This window comes from Mercenaria mercenaria, chromosome 4 (genome assembly GCF_021730395.1).
Source record: "Mercenaria mercenaria strain notata chromosome 4, MADL_Memer_1, whole genome shotgun sequence".
NCBI lineage: Eukaryota > Metazoa > Mollusca > Bivalvia > Venerida > Veneridae > Mercenaria > Mercenaria mercenaria.
Genome location: NC_069364.1, coordinates 100,375,486 through 100,402,356, shown reverse-complemented (window position 1 = coordinate 100,402,356; position 26,871 = coordinate 100,375,486). Strand labels below are relative to the sequence as shown.

Sequence of the window (26,871 nt, the reverse complement as noted above, 5' to 3'; positions counted from 1 at the left end):
ATGCCGCTTTATCGTTACTAGCGTTACAAAAGACTGTTTTCTTTCAATACGGTTCTCACTTACCAAGGACTGTTATCTCTTACTACAGCATTTATTATGACCATACAAGGCTATTTGTGTGTGGATTATTTCATCATGGGTGGGCACCTGGGTAGAACCACCGTCCTTCCATAAGCCAGCTGGATGGCTTCCTCACAGGGAGAATCCAACGCCCCGAGCAAGGCTCGAGTACATACCGATGCGGGACAAGTGACCTTAACCACTCTGCCACTGATACCCCTAGTTGGATGAAAAATGTAGTGATATGATTTCAAATACCGAAAGTACGCTAATGAAACACTATTAAGGAAAATAAAGGAACTCGTACAGGTTTTACCCATTTATTTAAAAATAACAAGTAACAAGGAAAGAAAATAATTCTCAAATATGTTAAACTGTAAACATAATTATGTATATAATAATTTTAATGTCAATGGCATTTGTGATACCGGAATAGGAAACCCGTTCCCATTTTACAGAAAACTATGGCAATGTGTTAATACAAGTTCAATAATTTCCCGTATGTGCACTCTTTTTCAGGTCTTGTTTAGTTTAAATAGGAAATTGGCAAGCATCTATCCAAACGAGATCTTTTCAGATTCAATGTGTTCCGATGTGACGCTGGGTATTTTGGGTGTTTTATCTCTTTACTTTGATAATAAAAAATCAAATAAAGTTCAGTTATAATTCAAGGATCGTAATGGAGTGTGCATTTTCCAAGGGAGTTGAAATGCACATCACTGATGCGCTTAACAACAGCCTCCTTACTGCCCCTTTCTTTTACAGTTTGAGCTATGCCTTCGACAACTTCAAAATCTTGGGTGTTAACATTTACCAAGTTTTGGTTATGGTGGTTGAACAGTTTCACAAAGCATGCAAATCTAACTTTAACATTTTTAACAACAGCATTGCCTTCAATAAAAGTGTCTTTTTCAATTTGAGGAAATTCAACTTTCTGGACTTCAACAGTTCCAATTAATTGCGATTCGGCATCGGCAATAGTGAAGGCATCTCCCTCTCTCAACGCATCTATATTGAAAGCAAATCCCTCTGGAATGCTATCAGACCAGAAAAAACAGTCGTTGAAATTCAGACTATCGCCCTGGAATGTCATTCGTCGGCCATAGCCGAGGCCAATGGTTTCGAGACGCCTCGCTTCCCCGTCAAAAAGGTACTCTTTGGTCCCAATGTAGCGAACAGTGTAGCGGAAACCAGGAACAATACGACTGTCAATTTCAAACCCTGTAAAAAGAAGCTCAATTTTAGAAACTAGTTACATTGTACTTATTAATTCGAATAAAAACACCGATTTAATGCAAATCAATAAATCAAAATGAAAAACAATTATTAATCTGAACATTTAATGGAGATCTAATTATTCAACGAATCTATTTTTTACATGTCTTCAAAAGGCAAATTTATTGGAATAAAAAGATTACAGCATTTATATTATAGAAGGAAAAAAACTACTTAGTTTTCATTTTGATATAAAATCAGTGTCCTTTAGTATTTTATAAATGTTATTTGACACACTGCTTCTTTTGGTGCACATCGTTTTTGCATTGTAGCAAAAAATGAATTTATTATAAATATAATAATATTAACTGTTTCGAAAAATCATTAACCTCTCACAGCCAAATAAGAACTCGAGGATTAAATCCATGCTCCATTTAGTTGCTAAGCAACTGAACATTTCCCGTCCTTGGATTGGCTCAGAGATCTGAAAGAATTATCATGTAACAAACGTGTTCCTGACAAGACATTGAGGCCTCTTTATTATTTTTTGCATAGCAGTTTAAGTTTGTTTTGCATTTTCGTTTTTTTTCTAGTTTTAAAGAAAGAGAATGGCAAAATATATGCACTCCTCTGATATATTTTATTGAACTTTGTGTTAAAGCATATTTCAAAACAGCCAAAACTTGAAGTGGAAAAGAGGCCTCTGAAATTAAAGTAACGAGCATGAATGCAAAATATAAAATGAAATATATATGAAGGGCACCTCTCTCTCCAAATACGAGCAATTTTTCTGAAAAAGTTAAATCGTTAACGAAGTAATTGCTGTTTGTTTCAAGCATCTTTAATATAATGAATTATACATCTGCGTATTCTAAATTCACGTTTTTGTCCAATTGTTCAACAAAATTATTATAAATATATAGAATTATAAAAAAAAACATACAGTCGTATGTAAATTCTGTCCGTCGGCGAGTCTGTTTGTTCAATATTTGTAACTTAATCTTCGTCTCTAAATTTTGTTTTGATCGTTGCTAAAGTATTAGTACATTAGGTATCATTTCTCAACTTTTTTTGATAAAACTGTATAATGATATTCTCTCATTCTTGTAATAACGATACTTACTAGATCGCAATACAATATTCTTACTCTCACACGCCTTTCTTCGCAAGTCCTTCCACACAGTTGCCCGTAAAACAACGCTTTTGAAACATATCTGTGGTTGTCTAAAACCACTGTCTAGCGTTTTTTTTTTGGTTTTTTTTTTTGGTTTTTTTTTTTTTTTAAACATGTATTTTCAACAAAACGGGCAAGAATAAGAGGTAAAAGATTGATATTTCTAGATATTTAGTTCAAGCGGATTTTTTCTATGGAAATTAGTTTCAAAAGCGCTATTTTTATGAACAGATGCTGTTATGTAATCATCATAAAACAAAATTTGATTAATATCTACCTTTCACAGACAGCTCGTGGTCTCTCAGTTCAAGCTGTTCTGGAAGGTGTTCTTCGTGTCCGTCTTCACTGCCAATAACGGTTTGTTCTTTCAGGTCCCATATTTTGAAGAGGTCTGTCAGGGAATTGTGACCATTTGTCCGACTGACTGAGATATCGCTCTTCAGGTCGCCTGGCCTAATGGTGGCATATACGGATAGTCTTTTAAGGAAAGTCTCGTCTGCGTCTTCGTTGTGGAAGAGTCCTAGATCAATGTCCATTGGAGAGCGGGCATTTACGTTCATCAAAGACATTGTTTCTGAAAGAATGAATAAAGAATTGTCAAGGTAAAATCATGTAAATTAACGTACTTGTCACAAGTTCTTGAATACATTTCAAAATAAGAATTAAATGTTTGTAAGCTTCATTATTAGGCCTATATGATTTGAGAACAAACAGGTGAATTAAGAACAGCTGCATATGAGGTTTTTGGGAATTCTTTTATTTTCATTTAAAAAATAATTTGGATTCTTTAATTTATTTTATTTTCATTAAAATTGTAACTTTACTGGGTTGGAAATTGTACACCTGTCGAATTCATCAAAAAGTTCGTAGACCAAAGAGGTTTTCAATGGTTTCATCTTTCAAAAAATATGTAATTACTAAATGCACCTAGTTACGGGTGAGTCTTCTTACAAAAATCAAATAATACATGTAATTTTGCACGACCGAGAGGCCTGTCTTTTGTGTATATTTCTGTCTATAATCAATGTTAAATTAATGGATTTTAGGGGCTTAGGCATTAACGTTGTATTTTCATTAAATTCAGGAAAATTATATTTGTGATACGTGATAGAAAAATAAAATTTGAAATTAAAAACTGTTGTTCGATTATTGGTCTACAGAACAAACTGGTGAATAAAGAACAAATGGGTTAAATAACAGGGTTTTTTTTTTGTAATAAAAATATGAAATTTGAACTTACTTTAAGTAGTGTTTATATCCGCAGTTAGTACAAAATTAACGTAGTGTTCCTCGCAATATATTTATCCGTGCGCGGTTGTTTATGTTCTGGAGAAGAGAGCGCAATGTCGGCGGAATATATTATGCACATGTAAAGGAGCATGTCGATCTCTGATTGGTTAAACGGCAGACATCAATGAAAGAATATTTGTATCATGTGCTCAACACGCATTCTGCACATGTTTGCTTTGCTCGGAGCTCTCGGCGAATAAACGATATCGGTTAAGTGACTTGTTACGGTTTGAATGAAGTATAGTGTATTCGTAGTACTATGGTATTTACATTTTCGCCTTTTCATCAATACCAGAGACGAGAGGTGTGTCTTATCGTTATCAATTATGACCTCCTACATTGTGATTGTGAAGATCCAATTAAATCTAGGATTAATGCATTTTATAGATTTTAAGAATTTAGTCTTACTTTCAGTTGTAGGCCTATATATTATATTTTTTTTTCTTTCTGATTTTTTTTTTATCTAGTAGGCCTAGTGACTATGTCTTTTAAATCTTTTCAATATTAGTTTCTGGTAAAACCTATAATATGACCGTGTTACTGAACACAATTAATTATTACTGTAGATCTAAAGCTTAATGTCATTTCGCCATTTCTAAATGTTTAGCAAACTTGGCCTGCATCCTTTGAAACCAATATAGGCTAGGCCTAGATCTAAATGGGTGCTGGATTTATTTTTTATATCAAATGTAACATCATTCAAAGAGCTATAAAAATAAATGTATTTTAGGGCATATACTTCTTTGCATCATTATTGTCGAATGTCTTAGATACATTATCATGATTATATGGTCTGAAGGAGTCTCTATGGTGGTGGTGATGGTAGGTAGGCTACATAATATGAGGTATAGATCTAGCTCTATCAACTCCGTAGTTCACAAGTTTGATAGACTATTTCAAAGAAGTATAAAATACAGTTTATTTTTATGGCTCTTTGACTAGTAGGCCTATTTAGGCCCAATTTAAAATAAAATCTGTGAAAATTAATTTCTGATCATTCTAATTAATCAATAAGGACGATTTGCTGGTCAACTCGGGGACAATAATTTTCCATTACAGGATGGAACTCATTATTAACGCACATTGTCATTCAATATTACAATGTAGAATATTTAGTATTTTGGATCGCCCCTGAAAATTATCATGTTGTGTGCGCATGTTACAAATCTCCAATACTTCGGATAAACTTTGATATGTAGCCTTAGTAATGCCGTCCGAGATACTGTGTTTTATGTGCACGTAAAAAGGAGTTTGGTAAGCCGCAGTATTTCTTTCATCAGTGTTTAACTAAAGAAAGGATTAATACAAGCAAAAAGGGGTCAGAATTAAAGGTACGATAGATTTTTTTATAATGTAATTTGTGTTTTCATTAGGATATATGCTCTGTATTTTTGACAATGTTTATTAGCAGACGCTCTGACAGGGAAGCTGAGAATAAAATTGGATCAAGGGGAGTAACTCTTCAGAAGAAGGTTGTTTAAGGTCAACTTAGGGCTTATGTAACATGCTTATTATATTTTAACACTTCTTTCATCTGAGATTCTTTGTCCCTCTGTGCGTGCATATTTGAACAATGATGTCATAGAAAGACCAGTTGAATAGATCTGTCAGTGAATTTCAGTGGCATTTATAATAGACTTTTAGTTCTATTGCGCAATCTTCATGATTTGTACAGATTGCATGGATTGCTTTAGCGACAACAAAATTATCACACTTAAATTTATTTCACAAACTGTATCAGTTTGGTTAAGGATTTAGTCCAAATATTTAAATTGACCTAATTGTAGAATCTACTCAAGAGATGAATATCGTTCTATTTTTTAGACAGATTGGTGTCCCCCTCCTTAAGGTAGCAGGCTTGATCCAGAAATTTGGTGGGGGTGGAGGGGGGCACCAGTATAGACTGAAGATGTCACAGCTGAGGCGCAGAGCAAGTGCTGAGAGTGGGAAGGTATTGGAGGGGTGCAAGTTTGCCCATGTTAGGGGAGTCAGTGGGGTTCCCCTGGAAATTTTTTTGAAATACCAGATCTACGCATATGAAATGGTGGCATCTGGAGCATTTACTGGTGACTGTATTCCCCTCATTTTAGGGGGTCAGTGGGCTTTCCACCTGGATTTTTTTTTTAAATGCCATGGAATGGTGGCCTCTGGTGCATTTCAAGATCTAATTGTGAGGTAAATGAGGGGTTGGGGGTCCCCCTGGAAAATTTCGAAATACAGATATGAAATGGTGGCCTTCGGTGTGTTTCTGGGTCTAAATTTTGAGAAAAAATTATTCCAATGCCAAAACAGTAGGGGACATCTTTGATGAGTGTAGGTCATTTCTCGGCCCATTGGGGGGCACAAGCCCCATCGGCCCGGCCCTGGAGCTGGGCCTGCTTAGACTTTTATAAATTTTGATACACCTATTTACTTTTCCATCCTGAAGAGATTTAAATTATTTGAAATTGCCTTTCAATTCCAGACAAGCCTTTTAATAAATTGACACCCAAAACAGTATCACAGAATCTGTGAGTTACATAACACATTACAGAATTATGTCTATATAATTAAAGATACAATTCTTCATGATTATTAAATTTATTTCACAAACTTTTCAATAGCCACAAGTAAACAGTATCAGTTTGGTTAAGGATTTAGTCCAAATATTTAAATTGACTTAATTGTAGAATCTGCTCAAGAGATGATTATTGTGGAAATGGAAATGTATATATTTACAGGTAATTTAACATTTTGGCAGGTAAGGTTAATTATGACACAAGCAGATGAAACCATTAAGCGATGCTGTCTTGCTGCATTTTTCACGATTCTCATTTTAGACATTTTGCAATCTGACTTAAGTACTTGATCTGAGAATGACCCATTCACATAATTTGTCTTCTGTATATTTTGGATTTCCAATATTGCTATTTTTATTTTCGCAAATCTATTTTATTTGAACCAATCAGACGACATGTTCGAATGTCAAAGAGTAAGAAAAATGTGCAGTCAATCCAGCGCTTGAACCCGGGACCCCTCGCTTACAGAGCAAGTGGCCTACCGACTGAGCTAACTGGCTATCTGACACATTACGACATAAGAATTTTAAATATCAAAAATCAAGGCTAACTATAGATTTGCAAAATACTGTAAGTTAAGCTCTGATTGGCTAGCGAAAGGGGCATCAGAACGAGGTTACCAATAGCTCATTCTCAGATCCTAGGCGTAGCATAATAGGAGATGTACTTCAGTCAGATTGGACATTTTGTGTCGATTCGCTGTAAAACCCAACTCACTCACTCACTCATTTTAGACACAGCTGTGATCTAGTTTACACAACTGATTCAGAATTAATGCTGTTAACTTAAACAGAATGCCCCACTGATACGGGTAACTGGGCAAAATATTAGATGCCTGATGTCTTGGTTAGTTGTCATATCACTTGCCTAAAAAATAAAATGCTACAAGGTCTTACAAGATCTCACTCAAAAATGGTTCTCAAGAAAACAAGGCCAGAAATGTTTGTTTGGAGGACCCTCCTATCTAGAGCCATCATGGCTGAGCTCTCTTGTTATGATGAGTCGAGGATGGTGTCATTAAACAGCTCTTGTTATTTACTTTAAATGAACAGTATTTTTCATTTCTTTTCACAGGCTAACAGTGAAAACAGTGAAAAATCATAATGCCTGTAACTGAAGGGGCCCAGTATGGCTTGCCGCCACCTACTGGGTTGTATGATCCGAGGTTTGAGTCAGATGCCTGTGGTGTTGGTTATGTTGTCAGCATTGATGGAATAAGATCACACAAGGTAGGATATTTTTTTAAGTTTTTTTTTTATTTCCATATGTATACATACTGTTTATAATGTTATCTGTAAGATCCCCGAATTCAGGTCACTTGCCTTTCACCTCTGCCAGTTTGAAGCCAGGTTGGATCATCACGTGAGAAAGTTGGCATGTGGAAGGTGGATGGTTATTATAACTAGGTGTCTGCCCAAGCCTGAAATTTTGCCAGCAGGGTCACCTGAGGTATTTCTCTGCTGTTCAGAGCTGGAAAGTCCCCATTTTACTTAAGTTTTTGACAATGAGCATGATTAATATCCAAGAAAAACAACCAAAACTGATGATATTGGTAGTACAAGACTGAAATTAATGTGTTTTACCAAGTAGACTAGTAACGTTATTGCTGGGGATAGATCAGTTTTCTAACACATAGTCTAGTTAGAAAGAAAATACCTTCCTGACTATCCTGGCATAGTTTGAATGAAAAGAGGTTGCATTGTTACATATGTGAAAAGCAAATTGAATTATTCAAAAGAATGTTTTCAGGATATATTTTTTGTATTTTGAAGAATAAATGTAGAACAAATCTGCATATAATTACTAGTTGTCCAAAAAATTGACTGACAAAATGGCAAACTTTGTCTGACTTGTCATCTGCCTTACTAAACTTGCTGTAATTGAAATGTTTTAGAACCAAATATTTAGAAAAAATTTGGCATAAATGCTAGTGCTAAAAGTATTAGGCCAATTTCAGGATTCCTTTTACTTCATTCCAGCACAATTTTGGCACTGCCTACAATAAGTGTTCTTGTATTCAATAAATTTTCTGCATTTATTTTTGAATTTCTGGACTTTGTTTTTATACCAGTTCAAAATCTATATTAGGAAAAGATGTGCATTGCCAGTTTGATTGTTGATGTTACAAATTCTTGGTATGTTTGTGTATATGCAGAAAAAATCCTAAACTGAAAGATATGATTGTGGTACAAACTGGAAAAATAATACATTTAACTAGCCACAGTGTGCAGCTGAAAAGATAATGGTATTCATATTGTACAAACTTTTGAATTGACCCCACAATTTTAGTATATTCTTTATATTTTGTACCAGTATTTTTAACCAGGATTTCAAGAAAACTAGTTGTTAAACTATAGACTGGCGAATGTTGTTTGGTAGGCGGGCAGTGTCAAGTTTTGGTTTCTGCTCGGTATCTTGAGTTAGGAATGATGAATTGCAATGAAACTTACTATATAGGTAGCTTTCATAAAGGAGTTTTGGATTTCATATATGAGGCCACTAGGGGCAAGGCCAAGGTCACTTGTACCAAAATAGAAGAAATGGGCAAAGCTCATTAACTGTAGCATTCAACCTGGGCTATAGGTAGCTTACAGAAAAACCAAGGTTTTTTTTTATATATGGGTTCACTAGGGTCAAGTTCAAGGTCAGTATAACTCAATTAATCTGCATACATAGAAGATTCCTCTTGGAGCATGTCTAGAGCATTGGTCTTTTGTACATTTTGTAATAATGAACAGGTGGGTCGCCATTCAAATGCTGGTTCAGCCTTAGTAACTATTTCTATGTAATAAAAAACCCAGTTATTTCATGTCATAGGGTCAAGGTCAAAGTCATAGTTGCTAAAATAGATTTTTTTTTCACTGCGATTATCAAAAGGGTGGTTTTGGGTTTATATCATTAGATAAGATTGACTTACTGTCACCAAACTTTAGAGCAAATTTATATGAAGAACTGGCTTTGGGTTATACTTGGGATTATTGTTACAAAAACCAGGAAAATGTTTCCTCTCAATATCTTTATTCACCTAGTGTCAGCAAACTTTGTATGTATATAGCTTTTGGAATGTATTTCGGTGTCACTCAGGTCAAGATCAAAATAAATATGGAAAACAGCTTGAATAAAAACGACTCAATGCAGTATTATTGTGTAGGTAGCTTGCTTGGAGACAGATTTTTGGATTGCATATAGGGTCACTGTGGTCAAGGTCAAGGTCACCATCACTGGAAATAGTAAACAGAGTTAATTACAGATGGTTTGAGTCAGTCATTATAAATGACAGTGGTTGTATCTGTACTTCCGAATAGCATGATTGGATGCAGTCAGATATGTGTGATAAAACATGACCCTTTTTAGCTCACCTGAGCACAAAGTGCTTAAGGTGTAGTATAGTGATCACCCTGTGTCTGTCGTCCATGCGTGTGTCAAGTCGTCTGTGTCAACAGTAATGTTAAAACGACATCTCCAAAACCACTGAATGGATTTTGATGAAACTTGGCCTGGATGTTGCTTTGATGGGAGTGTATATCAAAATCCCCTTGATCAAAATCCCCTCCACTGAAAAATGACTGGGTGTTACAAAATCCCCTTCATACTTTTGCAGGGGGTATCATAATCCCCTCTGTGATTTTCATTATAGATATATAGATATCAGTGCTCCAAATTATATTATGTTTGCTAAAGGCATTGTATTTACGTGTTTTATGCAATAAACTTTTAAATTGTATATAGATGTATTTGAACTTAATGAAATAAGTAAAAATCACAGAGGGGATTATGATACCCCCTGCAAAAGTATGAAGGGGATTTTGTAACACCCTGTCATTTTTCAGCGAAGGGGATTTTGATTGTCTCCCCTTTGATGGTCCTCTACCAAAGTTGTTCAAACGGTTCTGTTTGGTTGCTTATTGGGGCCGCAAGAGCTAAAAATAGAAAAATCTTCAAACAACATCTCATCCTAAACCAACGGTCCGATTTTGAAATAATTTCACACAAATGGTCCTTATAAATGTCAACCTCTACCAGGATTGTTCAAATTATACTGATTTAAAAAACATGGCCTCCAGGGGGACATGGTCACTTTGCCCTTTATGTATATAGAGGAAACTTTAAAAATCTTCTTGTGTGAAACTGCTAGTCCAATTTTAAAATAATTTTACACAAATTGTCCTTGTGTGACCCTCTACCAAGATTTTTATGCCCCGAAGGGAGGCATATTAGTTTTCAACTGTCCGTCCGTTAGTTCGTTAGTCACAACGTTAACTTTTTGCATGAAGGCACTTTACTCGCGAACTGCTGCACCCAAGACCTTCAAACTTCACATGCTAATAGTACTTATTGAGTACACGACCCCTACTGACTTTGGGATCACCAGGTCACGGTCACAGGGGCCAATGGTAACTTTTTGCATGAAGACACTTTACTCACGAACCACTGCACCCAGGAACTTCAAACTTCACATGCTAATAGTACTTATTGAGTGCACGACCCCTATAGACTTTGGGGTCACCAGGTCAAAGGTCAAGGTCACCAGGTCAAAGGTCAAGGCGTTGCGGGGGCATTTGGCCCAAAAGTACAATTAATTTCCCATAGGGTTACATACAAATATATCAATGCAAGGCTTTGACACAATGTTCTGAAGACAAATGCAAATACCTTCTCTTTAGAAATCTATCCGAGAGAAACACAAAAATCACTTTTAAGTGACCTGTTGACCTGCTACTTTTCTCCTCACATCTGTCAGAATGAATAGTGTATTGCATTTTTACAAAGTGAAGCGGTTCAGCCTACTTTTTGTACAAATCCGCAGACAGTCATTTGCCAAAAAAAAACATGATTTTCCAGCAATGTTTTACCACTTTCTCGTCATTTACATCAGATCTATAAAATTTGACTACTTTCAGAAGCTCAGGATATCTATTTACAACCAAATCCATCATGAAATGAGGGACCTCTTTTCTCTCGGATACACTTCCTTTAGTTGGGTAACGAAGGGCAGGTAACTGTACCTTATTACCTATTTAACCCAAAATCTTTGCCGAACCCAAATAATATTTTGTGGTGTTCATATCTAATATATCAGCAAACAACGGGTGAAGTTTGGACATTCTAACTCATGCATATGAAAAATGCCAGCAATATAGCTATGACAGGTGAAAACATTATTTTTGCTACAATTCTGAGAATGACAATTTCAGCACTGAAAAAACTAAAATTGCAATATCTTCTTTAAAAGTAGGAATTATTGAATGAAATAAAAATGCTGTTCTTTCTGCATTCATTGTAATCTGAAAACACACATGATTTAATGCATATGTTAAATTCTGCCAGAAAGTATCTTTCTGAAAAAAAGAACCCACTTTTTTTTATCATTACAGTCAAATGTCAAAAGTCAGCAAATAATCAGAAAACCTGTATATGTAATATATTGTGTCATTTTAAAGAACACTTGTATGCCCATTAAGTGACAGGCAACTTTAGGGTACATGGCAAACACTGTACAATATACAGCTCCTTAAAGAATGTCATTTCTCCCAATTGAATTCACAAGTTTCTCGTTCACACCTCTTGTCACAGAGGCCTGTTTCAATATACTGGGTCCTGTGTTTTGCCAGAAATGCCACACATGTCTTATTCTGTCTAATACACAGGTTTTCACTATAAATATGGTAATTTTTAGCCACACTATTCATAACACTATTTGCTTCATTACTGATCCAAACAATCATGAAAAGAAAAGGTGAAAAATCTCGCAAGAAAACACATTTCCAGAAGGGTTATACTCCCTGGAACAAAGGCTTGAAACTGCCTGTGTCCTCTTCCGATGACAATGAACCTGAAATACAGCCTTCCACTTCACGGATGAACACTGACGAGTTCTCTCTGGTGACCAAGATGTCTGCAGACGGCTCAACACTAACCACCCCTGACTGTGAGGGATTCTCCAGAGCTCCACGGCTGCTACGACCAAAACCAAACACCGACACTGACCTGAAATCAGAGGGAAAGAATTCAAAACCATGTGAAGGCATGAGACTAGTAGACAATGAAAAGATGACACAGGCATTCAACACAGCTATTCAAGGCCATATGAACTCCTCGGAATGCCAACAGCCAGACTTCGAAGTTGCTCGAGAGAAGAAATGGGGTATGTGCTGGTAGGTTACACTAAAATGCTCGAACTGTAATTATGTTGCACCTGAGCAGAAAATGTACAAGGAAGTCATCTCTCCCAAGCCTGGACCTAACCCAGCAGCTCCAAATATAGGACTGCCCACTGGTCTACAGGACACTCCAATTGGTAATACAAGGTTCCGGTATCTGGCAGCATGTATGGACATACCACCACCATCCAGTCGCAGTATGCAAAAGTCTTCTAACAAAGTTGCCACAGCTGTGACAAACCTGAACAATAACGACATGAGTGAGAAGGTGCAGATGCTCAAAGAAGTAAACAGGAAATGTGGCAACGATGAGAACATAATAAATATAGCCATGGACGGACGGTACAACTCACCGATCATTGCCAGCCGCAGGAAGCCTGGACAGAATGCCTCTCAGGCTATCGGTTTAGCATGTGAGACTATGACCTCCCAACAGTTTATTATAGCTGCCTGTGTTCAAAATAAACTGTGCTGGACAGGTGCTTGGCTGAAAGGTAAAGGAATGAATGTGACTTGTCCTGGAGGGCATGCAGACTGCACAGCAAACTATGAGACACATGCCCCTCTGTCAGAGTATGAAATGGGGAAATCTATCGGCACCCAGTTAGCACTACAAGGGACTTTGATCAAATGCGTTACAACAGACGGGGATTCCAGATCAGCTGAGGGCGTGGATGCAGCACTTAAGGCACTAAACCCAATGTGGAAGGTAGAAAGACTGGCTGATCCAACACATGTCGGACAAGCTCAATTCCATCAGTGCTACAGAGCAAATTTCAGTACAGAGATGTTTCCTGGCTCAACCCGCAGACAGAAGCAAGATTACCAAACAGCCTTCAGTGCAGACATTAAAGCCCGTTGTAGTCTGACTCTAAAAGCACTATGGAAGGAGAAGGCCGGGGATATCAATGCTATCAAGAAGGTCTTACCAAGTGTCCTGGATGCGACTGTGGCTTGTTATGATGGAGACTGCTCTAAGTGTGCCCGTTATTCCTACGTATGCTCTGGTTCCGACTCAAACTCCTGGTGGCAGAGGTCCAAGTTCCTGCATCACTACCAGATAACCAACCTGAATATGGACAATAATGACAGAGTTATACTACAAGAAATCATCAAAATGAAACTGAGTGTCTCTGCTATTGAAACAATGCGTCTGTTCACCAGTACACAGAAATGTGAGGCAGTGAACCGATCAATCAGTACGTCATTGCCGAAGAATGTTAACTATGGAAGGAATGTTGGTGGCCGGCTGGCATCCACTGTGCACAGACTGAATAATGGTATTGGGACTTCTGCTATACAGAAATGTGAATACTCTGGGGTGAAACTCTCAAAAAAGACTAGGTCTTATCTGAAACAAATGGACAGTAGTGAAAAGTACATGAAGGTGTACCAACAAAAACCTGAAACAATCCGCAGGAAATTTCTAAACCAAGGAAGAAATCTGAAAGAACATTTAGAGTATAAAAAGACACATACCACTACATCGGACTACAGCAAAGGTCAGCTAGATCCAAGGCCATCCACATCCAGAGGAGACATGTTGACCACTTTTACTCTATGTGAGGTGATTGAGGCAAAGACTGTACCTGCAAAATGAACCAATAGTGATATATACCATTCAATAAATAAAAAAAAAAATAAATAAATAAATAAATAAACAAATAAATAAATATTTGAAACTGCATACTGTGTTGACTTTTTCTCTATGAAATGAAGATTTTTTTTTTGATACCCTATAACGACAAGTCAAGATATAAACATTCAATTAATCTGAAATCTGAAAATGTAAATATAATTCCGGTGTTGTCCAGTGAGAAAGTTATTCTATAAACTGTACTTTTTCTATTGTTCTTGTCAAATCCCGATCAAGTAAAAATTCACCGAGTAAGCTAAATTAGCTGACTTATCGGGCTAAATAAGCTGATCACGAGATGTGCCGACTCTGTCTTTACGTAAAACAATGAGGATTATAATATAGCTATAATATTGTACATTCCTAAGAACATATAGTTCATCTGAGTACATAAAGGTCATGTGAGTGCACAGCACTTGTGTAAGAGAATCTGCAGCCAGTGTACATACAGCACCTTGAAAGGCCACACTCTACAGGGATCAGTGTTGGTTTCATGACAATTTTAATTTCAAACATGGCTCAGACACATTCAAATAGTACGCATACCATTAAAGAATACAGTCCTTGTATGGCCTGTGCCCTACACAATGTCCAGTGTGTTTGCACCTCTGTCGCATACAGTTAATATGGTGGGGCTCAAGGGATAGATGGTCTCGGTAAATGCACAGAGGTTGGTGGCACAGGTGTGAGACGTCCCCCTCGGGTAAAACCAAGATCCTGTCGGACACCATGTTACTGAACCTGTGTACAGTTACAGTAGACCATCTATCCCGGCCAGGTAATTTAACATTGATAACTCCATATATATAATGGCCCTGTTTGGTGGCACCAGTCCATAGACAGCAACTGGAATCCTGGCTCGCCACAGAATTTTTTTGTAATTTTTCAGCATGTTTTTGAAAAAAGCCCTCCATTTCAGGTCTGGATTTCAAAATGAGGCTGCTACACAACATCTTTCTATATTTAGAACATTTCAAAAGTGAAAGTAACTTTTTTTTTTTTTTTAATTTTCCCCCTCGGCCGAGGGCATATATTCAACTTCAAACCTCATAAAACTGAAACATTTTAGCCAAAGTGATTAAATAATCAATTGTATATGTTTAGAATATATCTACAACCTGTCTATGAAGTTTCAGCTCATTCCAAGCAGAAATAAAGCTTGTATAGAATTTCCAACATGGACACCGGTTCATTTTCTGCATTCATATCAGGCCCAAAAGTACAATCAATTTCCCATAGGGTTACATACAAATATATCGATGCAAGGCTTTGACACAATGTTCTGAAGACAAATGCAAATACCTTCTCTTTAGAAATCTATCCGAGAGAAACACAAAAATCACTTTTAAGTGACCTGTTGACCTGCTACTTTTCTCCTCACATCTGTCAGAATGAATAGTGTATTGCATTTTTACAAAGTGAAGCGGTTCAGCCTACTTTTTGTACAAATCCGCAGACAGTCATTTGCCAAAAAAAAACATGATTTTCCAGCAATGTTTTACCACTTTCTCTTCATTTACATCAGATCTATAAAATTTGACTACTTTCAGAAGCTCAGGATATCTATTTACAATCAAATCCATCATGAAATGAGGGACCTCTTTTCTCTCGGATACACTTCCTTTAGTTGGGTAACGAAGGGCAGGTAACTGTACCTTATTACCATTTGTCACCATTAGTGACAGCTCTTGTTCAAATTATTTTGATTTGTCAAAAAAAAACATGGCTGCCAGAGGCCGGGGCGTGGTCACTATTCCCTATATGTATATAGTGGAAACTTTAAAAATCTTCTTGTGTGAAACAACTGGCCTGATTTTAGAATAATTTCACACAAATGGTCCTTGTGTGACACTATCAAGATTGTTCAAAGTATTCCGATTCGTTAAAAAAACATGGCCGCCAGACGGCATGGTCACTTTTCCCTATATGTGTGTAGTGGAAACTTTAAAAGTCTTCTTGTATAGAACTGCTAGTCCGATTTTAAAATAATTTTGCAAAAATGGTTCTTGTGTGACGTTCTACAAATAAAGTTCAGATTTTTCAGATTCATCAAAAAACAAAAATGTGTGTGACATGTATATAATATAGGCTAACATAGAAGAAACCTAACTCTGTACTTTTATAGACACATTTGAAGCCTTGTACACAGGTGAGCGCTTTAGGGTCAGTGACCCTCTTGTTTAAATGTACCATAATGATATGATGCAAAGTTTGAAAACCTGGTTTTTGGTGGAATTTCCATGTGTCTTGTTTATTCATTTAATATTTAAACATATCTTTGTCATGGGCATTGTTACTAAAAGAATAAAAATGACACAATACGTAGGTTTGCATTATATGTTATTGTGCAAAAATTATTGTCCTCATAGTTTTGTTAAAAATAGCTTGCTTTTGTGAGTAATTGCTGTTCTAAGAATTAAAGTGGTCTCCTTCAAGCAATTGATGTACATGTTCATGATGTTGCCAGACTGTTTTTGTTATTTTTTATATACTTGAATTGCTTAAAGCCAAGGATAGCTCGAAAATTTTGTTTATCTTGATGCAGGCTCAAGCAGTTGATATTTTACTGTAGATCAAGATATGTTATTATTATATTAACCCTTACTCTGCTAAATTTCTATAATGAACTTGTCCATCTTTTGATTTGGATAGTACCATTAACTGTTAAAAGGGATGCTTACCAAAAAGATACTGACTGAATAGCTGATGTGCAGACTGATCATGATCTACAGGTCGCAAAGGCAGAATTAGTCGTGTCTAGCATGTTAAGGGTTAATACATTCTAGTGTGCATCTTAACACAGTGATCTTACAGTTAGTAGCTGAGACTCCGGTTATGTGTAAAGCATGAATGAAGTATGGATGTCCAATTTTAAGCTTCTTGAAAGCTGCTAAACTGTAAGACTTTCCAGTGAGTTGAAAATAATTGCACAGAAATGTTACTATTGTGACCCTCTACCAAATTTATCTGTAGCTCGTCCTCAGCAGAGCTATAATATGGAAATCATAAATTCTTTGAATGACACAACAAACAAACTACTGAAAGAGATGAACAATTTTGAGTGCTTCTATTTTCAGTATCTGAAATATCAGGCTTCATAAGCATGTATCCGCTTTTAGAAACAAATGATTTAGTTTCCCCATGGGATTTATTGAAACAGACATAATTCCATCAGTTGATACTTTCAGAGAGTATTGATTGATTTACTTCAACAACATCATCCCTGTATATGGAGATCAATTATCAAAGGAAACTGTTAAGCAGTCCAAACAGGCAATGTTGACGCAAGTTATACACCTACTCAGACTTCTGACTATAATCAAATATAGAATATATTGCTCTAGCAGAGAAACAGGAGTGTTTCTGTCTGTTTGTTTCCAGAAGTTATATTTGACAATTTGTTTATTCTCTGTAACTAGTTTGAGCAGTAATAATAGCTTTAAAAGAAGCTGTAGCATGTATTCTACATTGTTACCTCGTTAAATAGAGCATCTGGAGGTCATGTTTGAATCCCTAGCAAGGCACACATTATGTCCTGCATGAAAATTCATGGTAGGCAATATGTCACTGATTCACCCTCTATATCTAATTCAAAAATTGTGGAGAACAGTCGCCGTGTTCATACTGGCGAGAAGTAAAGAATAGTACTTTGAAAAAAACAACTACAATACAATACGATTTATTATTATGTTGTCCTTAATGAACATTTAGTTGCTCTTGTATAGCTGTCGTCATTTGGTACATATATACATAGGTTTCTGATCAATGACTTTAGCATGTAACATGTATGGTTGTCTGTCAGTTGGTTTGCAGATACTTTGGTTTCTGATCAGTACCTTGAAAATGCTTTGGCCTACAGTGGTCAAATCATCATACAAATGTAGGATAATATCTGTGGTCATACTTCCCCAAAACAGTTTTGTTTGGCATTTTTATGCTTCTCAAAAAAAACAACACCAGTACAGAACAGTGTAGCTACTATGTTTGTGTTGAAAACTGCAAATTCTTGTCTGGTAATGATGTTAAAGTAACACTTCCCTCAGTACAATACTAAGTGATACACTAGGGTTCTTCAACAAAGTATACTTTATGCTTGAACCTTACAGTCACTCTTATAATATTAATAAGTGCAAAGATGCATATACTGTGTAGGAATCAGCATATTGGTGTAGTAGTCTCGTATTATACTTCAGGAGTAATTAACATTCTCAGACAGATATATAGGATTTACAGATTATATGTTTATTAATTTTTCTGGGGCCTCTGTGGCAGAGTGGTTAAGGTCGCTGACTTGAAATCACTTGCCCCTCACCAATGTTGGTTCAAGCCTCACTCGGGGCGTTGAATTCTTCATGCGAGGAAGCCATCCAGCTGGCATACGAAAAGTCAGTGGTTAAACCCAACAAAAAAATAAATTAATTTTTCTTTTTATCAGAATTTATTTTTGTATCAAATTTTTTTTTTCATCATCTGACTATTCCCCCTTCAAGAGAATATAGTTACATTAATTTTGGTTTAAGTTTCTCTTGTAAGGACTAAAATCAAGTTAATTCCTGTCTCCCGATAAGGCTATAGGTAAAAAAACTTCCTATTGCAGAGGTCCCTGTTCTCATTCCCAAAATGAAGGGAGGACTCTTATCATTATACATTATACAATATCCTGTGCAGTCACTCTGCAAAATTTCTCAGGTGAAAATGGTGTACTTTTACTGTGCATGCCAGATGAGTGATTGTATAGAATGCTGATAAAGCCAGTAAAAGTGCCTGACACACTGACACACTGACATTTAAATTTTCCTGGTATAAATAGAAAACAACATTATGGCAACGGAAAAAAAAAGAAAAAAATATTATTGTAAACTTTCTTCACACTGTTGATGTTAAAATGAAGATTTTTGACTTCTCACTGTGTCTTTTCATACTTTGCTAGATTTTTTGGTTAGACTGCTTTTCTGTCATAGTAATGCAGGTTTTTTTTTTACCAAGAGGGGAAGGGGACAAGGCCTGTGATTTGGGAGAAAAAAGGCTAAGCCTTGATATTTGGGCAAAGGGGAATGAAAAACCTAATTTTAAGTCAGTTTTTGGGGGAAAACTGCACGATTTAAGGTATTAGATCACTAATAGAGAACCTTCTTTTTGAAGAGTATTCAATTCCTACTATAAACCTACTTTTACTGCAATTCTTAGGGGGGCGTAGGTTCAAGCCCTACTGGGACCAAATTTTTTTTCCTTATTTTCCTTTTTTTCTAGTAAGTTTTTACTTCTTTCAAGACTTACTAGGTAGGTTTTACGTCTGCCCTTAGGTTATTTTTAAATGGAGAAAGCAAAATTCAAAACAGAAACACAGCATTCGACCTTAGGCCTAAAAAAAAAAATTCTTTGTTTCCGGTAACATGCTCAAAAAAATTAGGGTCGGTAGGTCGGAATTTTTTTTTTTTTTGGAAATTTTTTTTATTAAGGGAGACTTTTCGGAAATTATTTTTTTGTCAAAAAATGATTACAAATAAGGGGGTTATGCCTTTAGAGCATCAGTAAGTTGATTTCTAACATCACTGGCCATGTTTAAAGCATAAAAAGTGCAGTTTTGCATCTTTTTGTTAAAAAGTTGAAAAAAATGTTCTCCAAGGCCATAAAAAACATTTAGGGTCGGGCCAAAAATTTAGGGTAGGTCGGGATACCGGAAACAAACATTTTTTTTTTTTACGCCTTATTTTTTCAATGTTGAAGTATGAATTATGTCTCATTAAATCCGTTTACTTGAGGCACCATGGAAAAAATGATATTGACATTTTTATTTTGTGTTTTATTTTAATACTCGAAAGGATTACAAATAAACCATGCTTTATACCTTTTAATTACTACACGGTAGTATTTCATATTACAATGTTAATATCTTAATATATCATAAACCAAACAAATAAAACATTTACTAAATGAACAAAATGTTGGGTATTGTATTGGCCGCTCAAAAATATATACTTGACAAGGTATCTCGCCAAGTATGTGATAACGTAACCGGAAGGAGACCAGGCGCGTCTTGCAAATATCTGCAAACTATTTACACAAACTCTGCACTGTCACAAATAATTTACACTCTCATTAAGTGGTAGCAATACTGCTTAATTTCAACATAACGTAACTCTGTACTGTCGGACATAGCGAGGTAGCAATACTTGACTAGCTTTAACATAATGTGGCAATGCACGGCAACTTCGGGGCCAGTAGTCACGGCATGATAGTTACCAGACACGACCAGGTATCCGGAAATGACGAGTCACCACATACCAAAACCACTGCGTGAAGGAAAGCAGTAAGTTGCATGCTAGAGGGTTGATAACGCAATACAAAGCAATACGCAATACAAAACTAGATTTCGCCAAGTACTATGGGCAAAACCTATTCAACCCTAACCACATAACATCATAAGAGTAACCACATAAGAGTAACACACGCCGAAAATACCGTGCTTGTAACTTCTCGCCAGACAATAGATGTATTAAACTTATGAAACAATATTTGTTTCCATTATAATTATCAGTTTATTGTAAACTAATGTAAGCAGACACGCCTGATCACCTTCCGGTTTATAGAATTTTCCTCATATGAAAATAGAGCGACATTAGTTATGATAATAACAAAAGAATATTGTTCACTACAAATATATTAAATCATTGGCCTTCAAATGTTTCTCGGTGAGAATATTTACAGTTACACTGACATTACTAACAAAAGTTCACTGATTGCCTTTTTCACATATGGCAGTACATATCAGTTTTCAAACGAATGCACAATTCCAATGTATGTCTGTTACACATTTGACAGTATTTATCACTTTCCAACGAATGCACAATTCCAACGTATGTAATTTAAATAAGAATATGCAAGAACAGAGTTCTATGTGTTTGAAATAACTATTAAAGAATCCATTGGTTACCGCACATTTTCTTCATATGTCCTAGAATCGCCGGATATCTCTTCTCGTAGCGATAGACTTGTATATAATGTTCCCATGTATACTGACTGTGCATTCTTCTATTAGGCCGTTAAGACAACAGTTCTGAGAAGTTTCCTGTAAGCATAAATACTACAGCAAAACAGTCAATTTCTTAGCAAATATTACACTAACAATATCAAAATATTGTGTACATGTATTCAAATCAGCAATTGAAATAAGTTTAATCGCATTATCAAAATAACAGGTACAAATTCTAGTAAAGGGGTGTGGCGGGCGGGTAAGTTTTCTCTTGACACAACCATGTAGTAATGCAAAGTGAATGAAAAGCACGGGTTTTGCGGTATTTATAGCACAATACCTGATCATGCGTATTAGCTTGAAACCGGTTTAAAAAACGTTGGTACCCAGGAGATATAGAAAAGCTATGGAACCAGTTATAAATCTATATTGTTTTGCCTAGCAACCAATAACGTGATTTCTCGAAAATAAATAAAATTATTTTTATTCAAAATAATTTACATTATAATTGTTTACCAATACTTTGATGTTTCTTTTATTAAAATTAATCGTAAAATGAGTTCTCTGCAAACATTTTGGATAGTGGCTATCACATTGAGATTTGTCTCTACTTCAGCTTGAGGAGATACCATAAGTTATACAAGATTTATAAAAAACGGCACGGTAAAAGTTGTTTAAAAATTGCGAAATAGTGCAAAACACAGTTACCTTTTAGAATATACCAAGCAGAGGCCATTTTGTAAACATTACTATTAGTGATCTAATACCTTAACAGAAATTTTCTGAAGGGAAAGGTCCTGTTAATGGCTCCTATATAGAAGGAAATACACCCTGTAATGATAGTTGAAACTATACAAAACTTCATTATGAAGACTGATGATGCTTTCAGAGTCTTTTCGCCCCATGTGGTTCTAGGACGATCTGTGTATGAAAAGAATTGGAACTACTGCCTTATCCTTGCATGATCGTAAGAGGCGACTAATAGGGTCTTAACACTTGGTTTTGCTGTAACTCTGTGATTCCAGCAGGTATGCAAATTTTGATTCCATACCTCATGTTTTTATTTCGATGTAAATGAGATGTGAAACCAAAATTTGTAGTCCTGTTTGGCGCCATATAACCTATACTGTGTTGGTGCGCTGTAAAACCCAAATAAATATAAATATAAAATTGAGAGTCTTTTCACTTAGCTTTCAAAATTATAGTTCAGGTATTGTGTTTCAGATACTGCGCGACTCGGAAATTATGTTACGCAGAATGGAGCATCGTGGGGCTTGTGGCTGTGACAATGACAGCGGCGATGGTGCTGGTGTTGTGACAGGAATCCCGCACAAACTTTACGCAAACATTATGAGGTATTTGTCAGGTTACATTTATCTTTTCCCCCCATTCCGTATCCGGTCAACAGTTTGACTTTCCTGTCATAATGTTCATTAAAATGTAGGCTTTGACATATTATATATATACAGATATACAGTATTAAAGCAATGTTTTCCAAAGACTTAATTTAAAAACATTTTACACTATCATGCATATGAATATTACTGTGTCACTTGCGATTTTCTAGATTCTTGTACAGCATCAGATATTTGCCATTTTATGGAAGCTTAAAAGGAAACATTTTGAGGAAATAACCTGAAAATATATGCATATGAAATATTTTATAAAAAATTAAGAAAGGAAGACATGTGACATGCCTTATTAGGCTTGGGGAAAATGTTGTAATTTATTGTATATTTCTTCCACTTCTAAGTCTTCTGTCTTTTATTGGGACTGTATCAGTTATATGTATTTCATTATGGCAGTTTGACCCCAAGGGCACTTTGGTGTGGTTTAAAGAATACAGAAATAGTGAAGTTTTTAATTCCAGAGTGTTCAATACGAGTACGTTTGAAGTAAGTCTTAATTCCAAAGATGCTGGATAGACTTCATAAGAAACTAATAAAATCTGTTTTTCTGTTCAAACCTTCTACTTGAAATATTATTGACCACTTTGGTTATTGAAAATCTGTTATAACAGAAAAATCAAATGAAATACTGTGACCGTACTGTGAAGAACTGGAAAAATGCCCAATTATTCAGTTAATTTAAATTTCTTTACTGATACCAGTTTTACAGTACACAAAAAACTTCACTGCTTTGCTGAATTCTCCCTGAATTGGTTTCATCTGGCAATGTTTTAAAGTGCTTAATGCTTTGATATTTATACAACTATATTGTATTATACTTCCATCTAAACTAAAAAAACAACTTCTAAGCTAAAATGAAACACTGGTCCGACAACTGTTCAGTTTTAATGGGTTCCACTGTTCTGCATTTCGTAGGAGATTGTTCGATGTTGCACATATGTTTAAGATAAACTTAATATTTAAATTCTTGAATTTTTCAGTAACAACAAAATGTAAAGTTTATGTAATGCATGTCTGATTTTAAAATTTCACCTGTTTGATATTTACAAAATATTAATGTATACAAGTAAAGTATTAAAACTACTTAAAAAATTGGTAAATTACCTCATGTTTTAAAGTATCTGCATTTTCATGCTAAGGTTGTATAAACGATACACCAACACTTGGTACAAACATATAAAGACATATCATTATTATGCATGTACATCAATATTTATGCAGTACCTATTTACCTAGAGACAGTACACCTGTCTCACATTTCCTGCAGCTACCTGTAGACATTGATGATGTTTCTATTTGACAGTGCACAAGGTGTGAGCCTGCCAGGAGAGGGAAAGTATGCCACAGGAATGATTTTCATAGACAAAACCGACCAGAATGAAATACAGGAACTATTCACTGGCATGGCAACCCAGTTTGGTTTACAGGTAAGCTGATTGCCAGTCTTCTATAGAAAGATCTATAGAGAATAAAAAATACAAAGATCTAGATTGCTTATAGTGCTATCCTGCTTCCTCATTGCCTGCCTTACTGTACTAGGTAAATACTGTTTGACCTTAGAAAGTTAAAGAAACAGGCTGATTTTAGCCTGAGGTCAAACATATTTCATAGCCCAGAATGACTGCAATCCCTACGTAAGATATTCTACATAGGGATCCTAGTTTTATATGTCTGCTGCTTTCTTAGTTAAGCAGCAAACATGCAGAAGTACATAAGAATCTTAAAATAATCTTTTGAACTGATACTTTTGACATATTTAAGGTATATAATGATACCAAAAGTCTACTTTTTAACTTGATTTTACCAAGTGACCTAGGGATAAATAAATTAATTGACAGTTTAAAAAACTATCTGAATGTTGTTTTAGCTAACCTGAACCTGAAGTGCACAAGGTTGCTACTACTGTGTCTGTCATTATCGGTGTTACTCCTGACAGTGTTGGGCCAATCTTGATGAAACTTTGTCAGAACCTTTGCCTCAACAAAAATTTGGAATAGTTTGAAACTGTGTGATTTGTGTTCAAAAATTGGTTTGCTGGGTAAATCTTAGAGAAACCTTATTTACAATTAGAGGCTGTACTTTCTATCTTATTTATATGAAACCTAATCAGAATGTTTGTCAAATGAAGTCGGTGTCAAATTCTAAACCGGTTAATCTGCATGCAGAAACAATGTAAGAAGGTCAAATCATAGAAAAATTTTGCCAAAACTGTAGAGAATCCATTTTTCAGCTGATCTTAATGGAACTAGGTCAGAATGTTGATTTCTATGAAATAGAGGCCAGATTTAAAACTGGATCTTCTTGGATTAGAATTTAGGTCACTAGATGAAATCAAATAAAAACTTAATAATTTTCTTTAATGAGGTCATCGAGTCAAAACCATGGAAGATCCTTTTTTTCACATTCCAGAGACCAAAGTTCTTTGCTAAGAACTAGATAAGGAGAGCAATACAGATCTCTCGTGGCACTCTAGCAAGCTTTTGATCTCATAGAAAGTTCTACGACTCCTTCTCATGTTTAAACAAAATTAATCCCCTTTTATTTTAATCATTTAAGTTTACAACAAGGTGTTTGAATATTTGAGCATTGCTGTTCTGTTGACATTAAATATTGCTGAATCACTTACTTACAATTAAATGATCATATCAAAGTGGCGTCTCAGTTAATACTTTTTTAACAGAAATCTGGAGGAATGCTTTCTGAAATCATGAACACACAATTTATGTAACATTTGTTCATGTGGAATATTGATTGTGGCAATGATTCAGTAGTTCTAGTGTAAATCAGTTCAGACACATGCCAGGCTGTATTGATTAACAGCTGAGTGTTATCACTAAGCTGCATCAGTACATTATCAATATTCTCTGTATTCTTAGTATATCATGCATTTTTAATCAACTTCTCACTATCTTAGGAAGATAAATACAATGACCTATACTTACTGTGAGATGTTTATCAAACTTGTTGACAGTTGGAAAGTTCTCTCAAAAGTTGAAGGTCGTTCAGTAGTTATGTAAGGAAATGAATTCATCATTAAGTTAACCATTTTGTACAATTATGTCTCCCACCACATAGTGGTGTGGGAGACTTACTGATTTACTCCAGTCTGTGTGTCTGTCTGTCTGTCTGTCACAAAGCTTGTCCGCACTCTAAGTTGAACATTTCTCATCTGATTTTCACCAAACTTGAACAAAATGTATTTGGCCATAAGACCTTAGCCAAGTTCGATAACTAGCCAAATCCGCCCAGGCACTTTTGATTTATGGCCCTTGAATTACTGATTGGATCCACTCGTCCAGACCATCTTATTGGATCTACTCGTCTAAACCATCAAGAGAAACTAGACATTCTTGATAGGGGCAGTTGTGGGAGACATGCGCTTTTCTCAAAAGCATCTCTAGTTTGTATTTGAGAGAGGGGAAGCCTCTATGGAAGAGTGATTAAGGTTACTGGCTTTGAATCATCTGCCCTTCTCTCCAATCGGTTTAAAACCTTCTTCGGTTGTAGAATTTCATACGAGGAAGCCATCCAGCTGGTGTGCGGAAGGTGGTCTTTCCCAGGTACCCGCCTTTGATGATCGAAATACTTGTGTTCTTCCTCCACAGTAAAAACTAGAATGTCTCACAATGACCTGTCATTATGTTGTCTGACATTAAAACCAACTAAAAGAAGAAAAAATATGTATTTCAACAGCTCTTAAAATATATTTAATCATTCAGATTTTTCTTAAAAGAAAAACCAAATCTTCAGTCCATATTGGAAAATCCATGAGAACTACCAGCTAAAGATTATAAGCTTGATCTTGAAATAGAAGTGCTATCCACTTTCCATGTTTTCAATTAATTAAGATTTGCATTGTCTAAGGTGAAAGAATATTCTGTAAGTGCTGTCGATTGAAAAAAACAACAACAAGAAACAATGGGCTGCAATAAACTTGAAAACATCAAAGAAATATATACCAGTTCTGCCAGAGAACCACATTAGGCAAGTCAGAATCACAGAATGCATAACCTTATTAAAAGCTACTGTACATGTAAAGGGCCTCTGTAGCCCTGTGGTAGAGCACCTGCTTGGAGTGCTGGAAGTCATGAGTTTGCACCCTGGTTGCGTAATACCAAAGATATGAATAATGGTAGTATTAGCTTCCTGGTTTGGGGCTCAGCATGATGAAGATCAGTCAGCTGGTTGTCAGTATAATATGACTTGACAGGGTGTCAAGTCACATGTCTACAACATGATATTTGGGTGAGGAAGCCCTTTAATGTTGTGCATTGTGCTCACTGCTATAAGTAGATACCATCCTCTATATGACGAAAAAAATGTTAAAAAAGATACAAAACTGGAAGAAACACATACACTATAGATACATGTATGATTTGAAAGTTGGTACATGTA

General features: G+C 35.8%; 3 protein-coding genes across 5 annotated transcripts in view; 2 read left to right on the top strand and 1 right to left on the bottom strand.

Moving 5' to 3' along the window:
- Positions 1-366: 366 nt before the first annotated feature.
- Positions 367-3,846, bottom strand: LOC123552517 (uncharacterized). Its single transcript, XM_045342233.2, has 3 exons — positions 3,690-3,846; positions 2,727-3,023; positions 367-1,281 (listed from the first exon to the last, which is right to left on the bottom strand). The coding sequence occupies exons 2-3, from the start codon at positions 3,016-3,018 to the stop codon at positions 728-730; spliced, it is 846 nt and encodes a 281-aa protein (XP_045198168.2). The 5' UTR covers positions 3,019-3,023; positions 3,690-3,846; the 3' UTR covers positions 367-727.
- Positions 3,847-4,925: 1,079 nt separating this feature from the next.
- The window catches only part of LOC123552518 (uncharacterized), a 94,631-nt gene continuing 72,685 nt past the window's right edge, over positions 4,926-26,871 (top strand). For 2 of the 3 annotated variants that reach the window (XM_053542040.1, XM_045342234.2), the window contains exons 1-4: positions 4,926-5,070; positions 7,372-7,526; positions 22,292-22,422; positions 23,780-23,903. In XM_053542040.1, the coding sequence (XP_053398015.1) occupies positions 7,401-7,526; positions 22,292-22,422; positions 23,780-23,903 (381 nt within the window). In that variant the 5' untranslated portion in view covers positions 4,926-5,070; positions 7,372-7,400. The remainder of the gene's footprint in view (positions 5,071-7,371; positions 7,527-22,291; positions 22,423-23,779; positions 23,904-26,871) is intronic. The other variant, XM_053542039.1, reaches the window with a different exon arrangement.
- Positions 11,802-12,456, top strand: LOC128556551 (uncharacterized). Its single transcript, XM_053542043.1, has one exon. The coding sequence runs from the start codon at positions 12,022-12,024 to the stop codon at positions 12,454-12,456; it is 435 nt and encodes a 144-aa protein (XP_053398018.1). The 5' UTR covers positions 11,802-12,021.

Bases quoted from the DNA above. Each gene is read 5' to 3' on its own strand.
- LOC123552517 (XM_045342233.2), bottom strand. From the start codon at position 3,018: ATGTCTTTGATGAACGTAAATGCCCGCTCTCCAATGGACATTGATCTA. The intron at 1,282-2,726 runs GTAGATATTAAT...TTCTTTTTACAG, and splicing joins CCACGAGCTGTCTGTGAAAG to GGTTTGAAATTGACAGTCGT.
- LOC128556551 (XM_053542043.1), top strand. From the start codon at position 12,022: ATGAAAAGAAAAGGTGAAAAATCTCGCAAGAAAACACATTTCCAGAAG.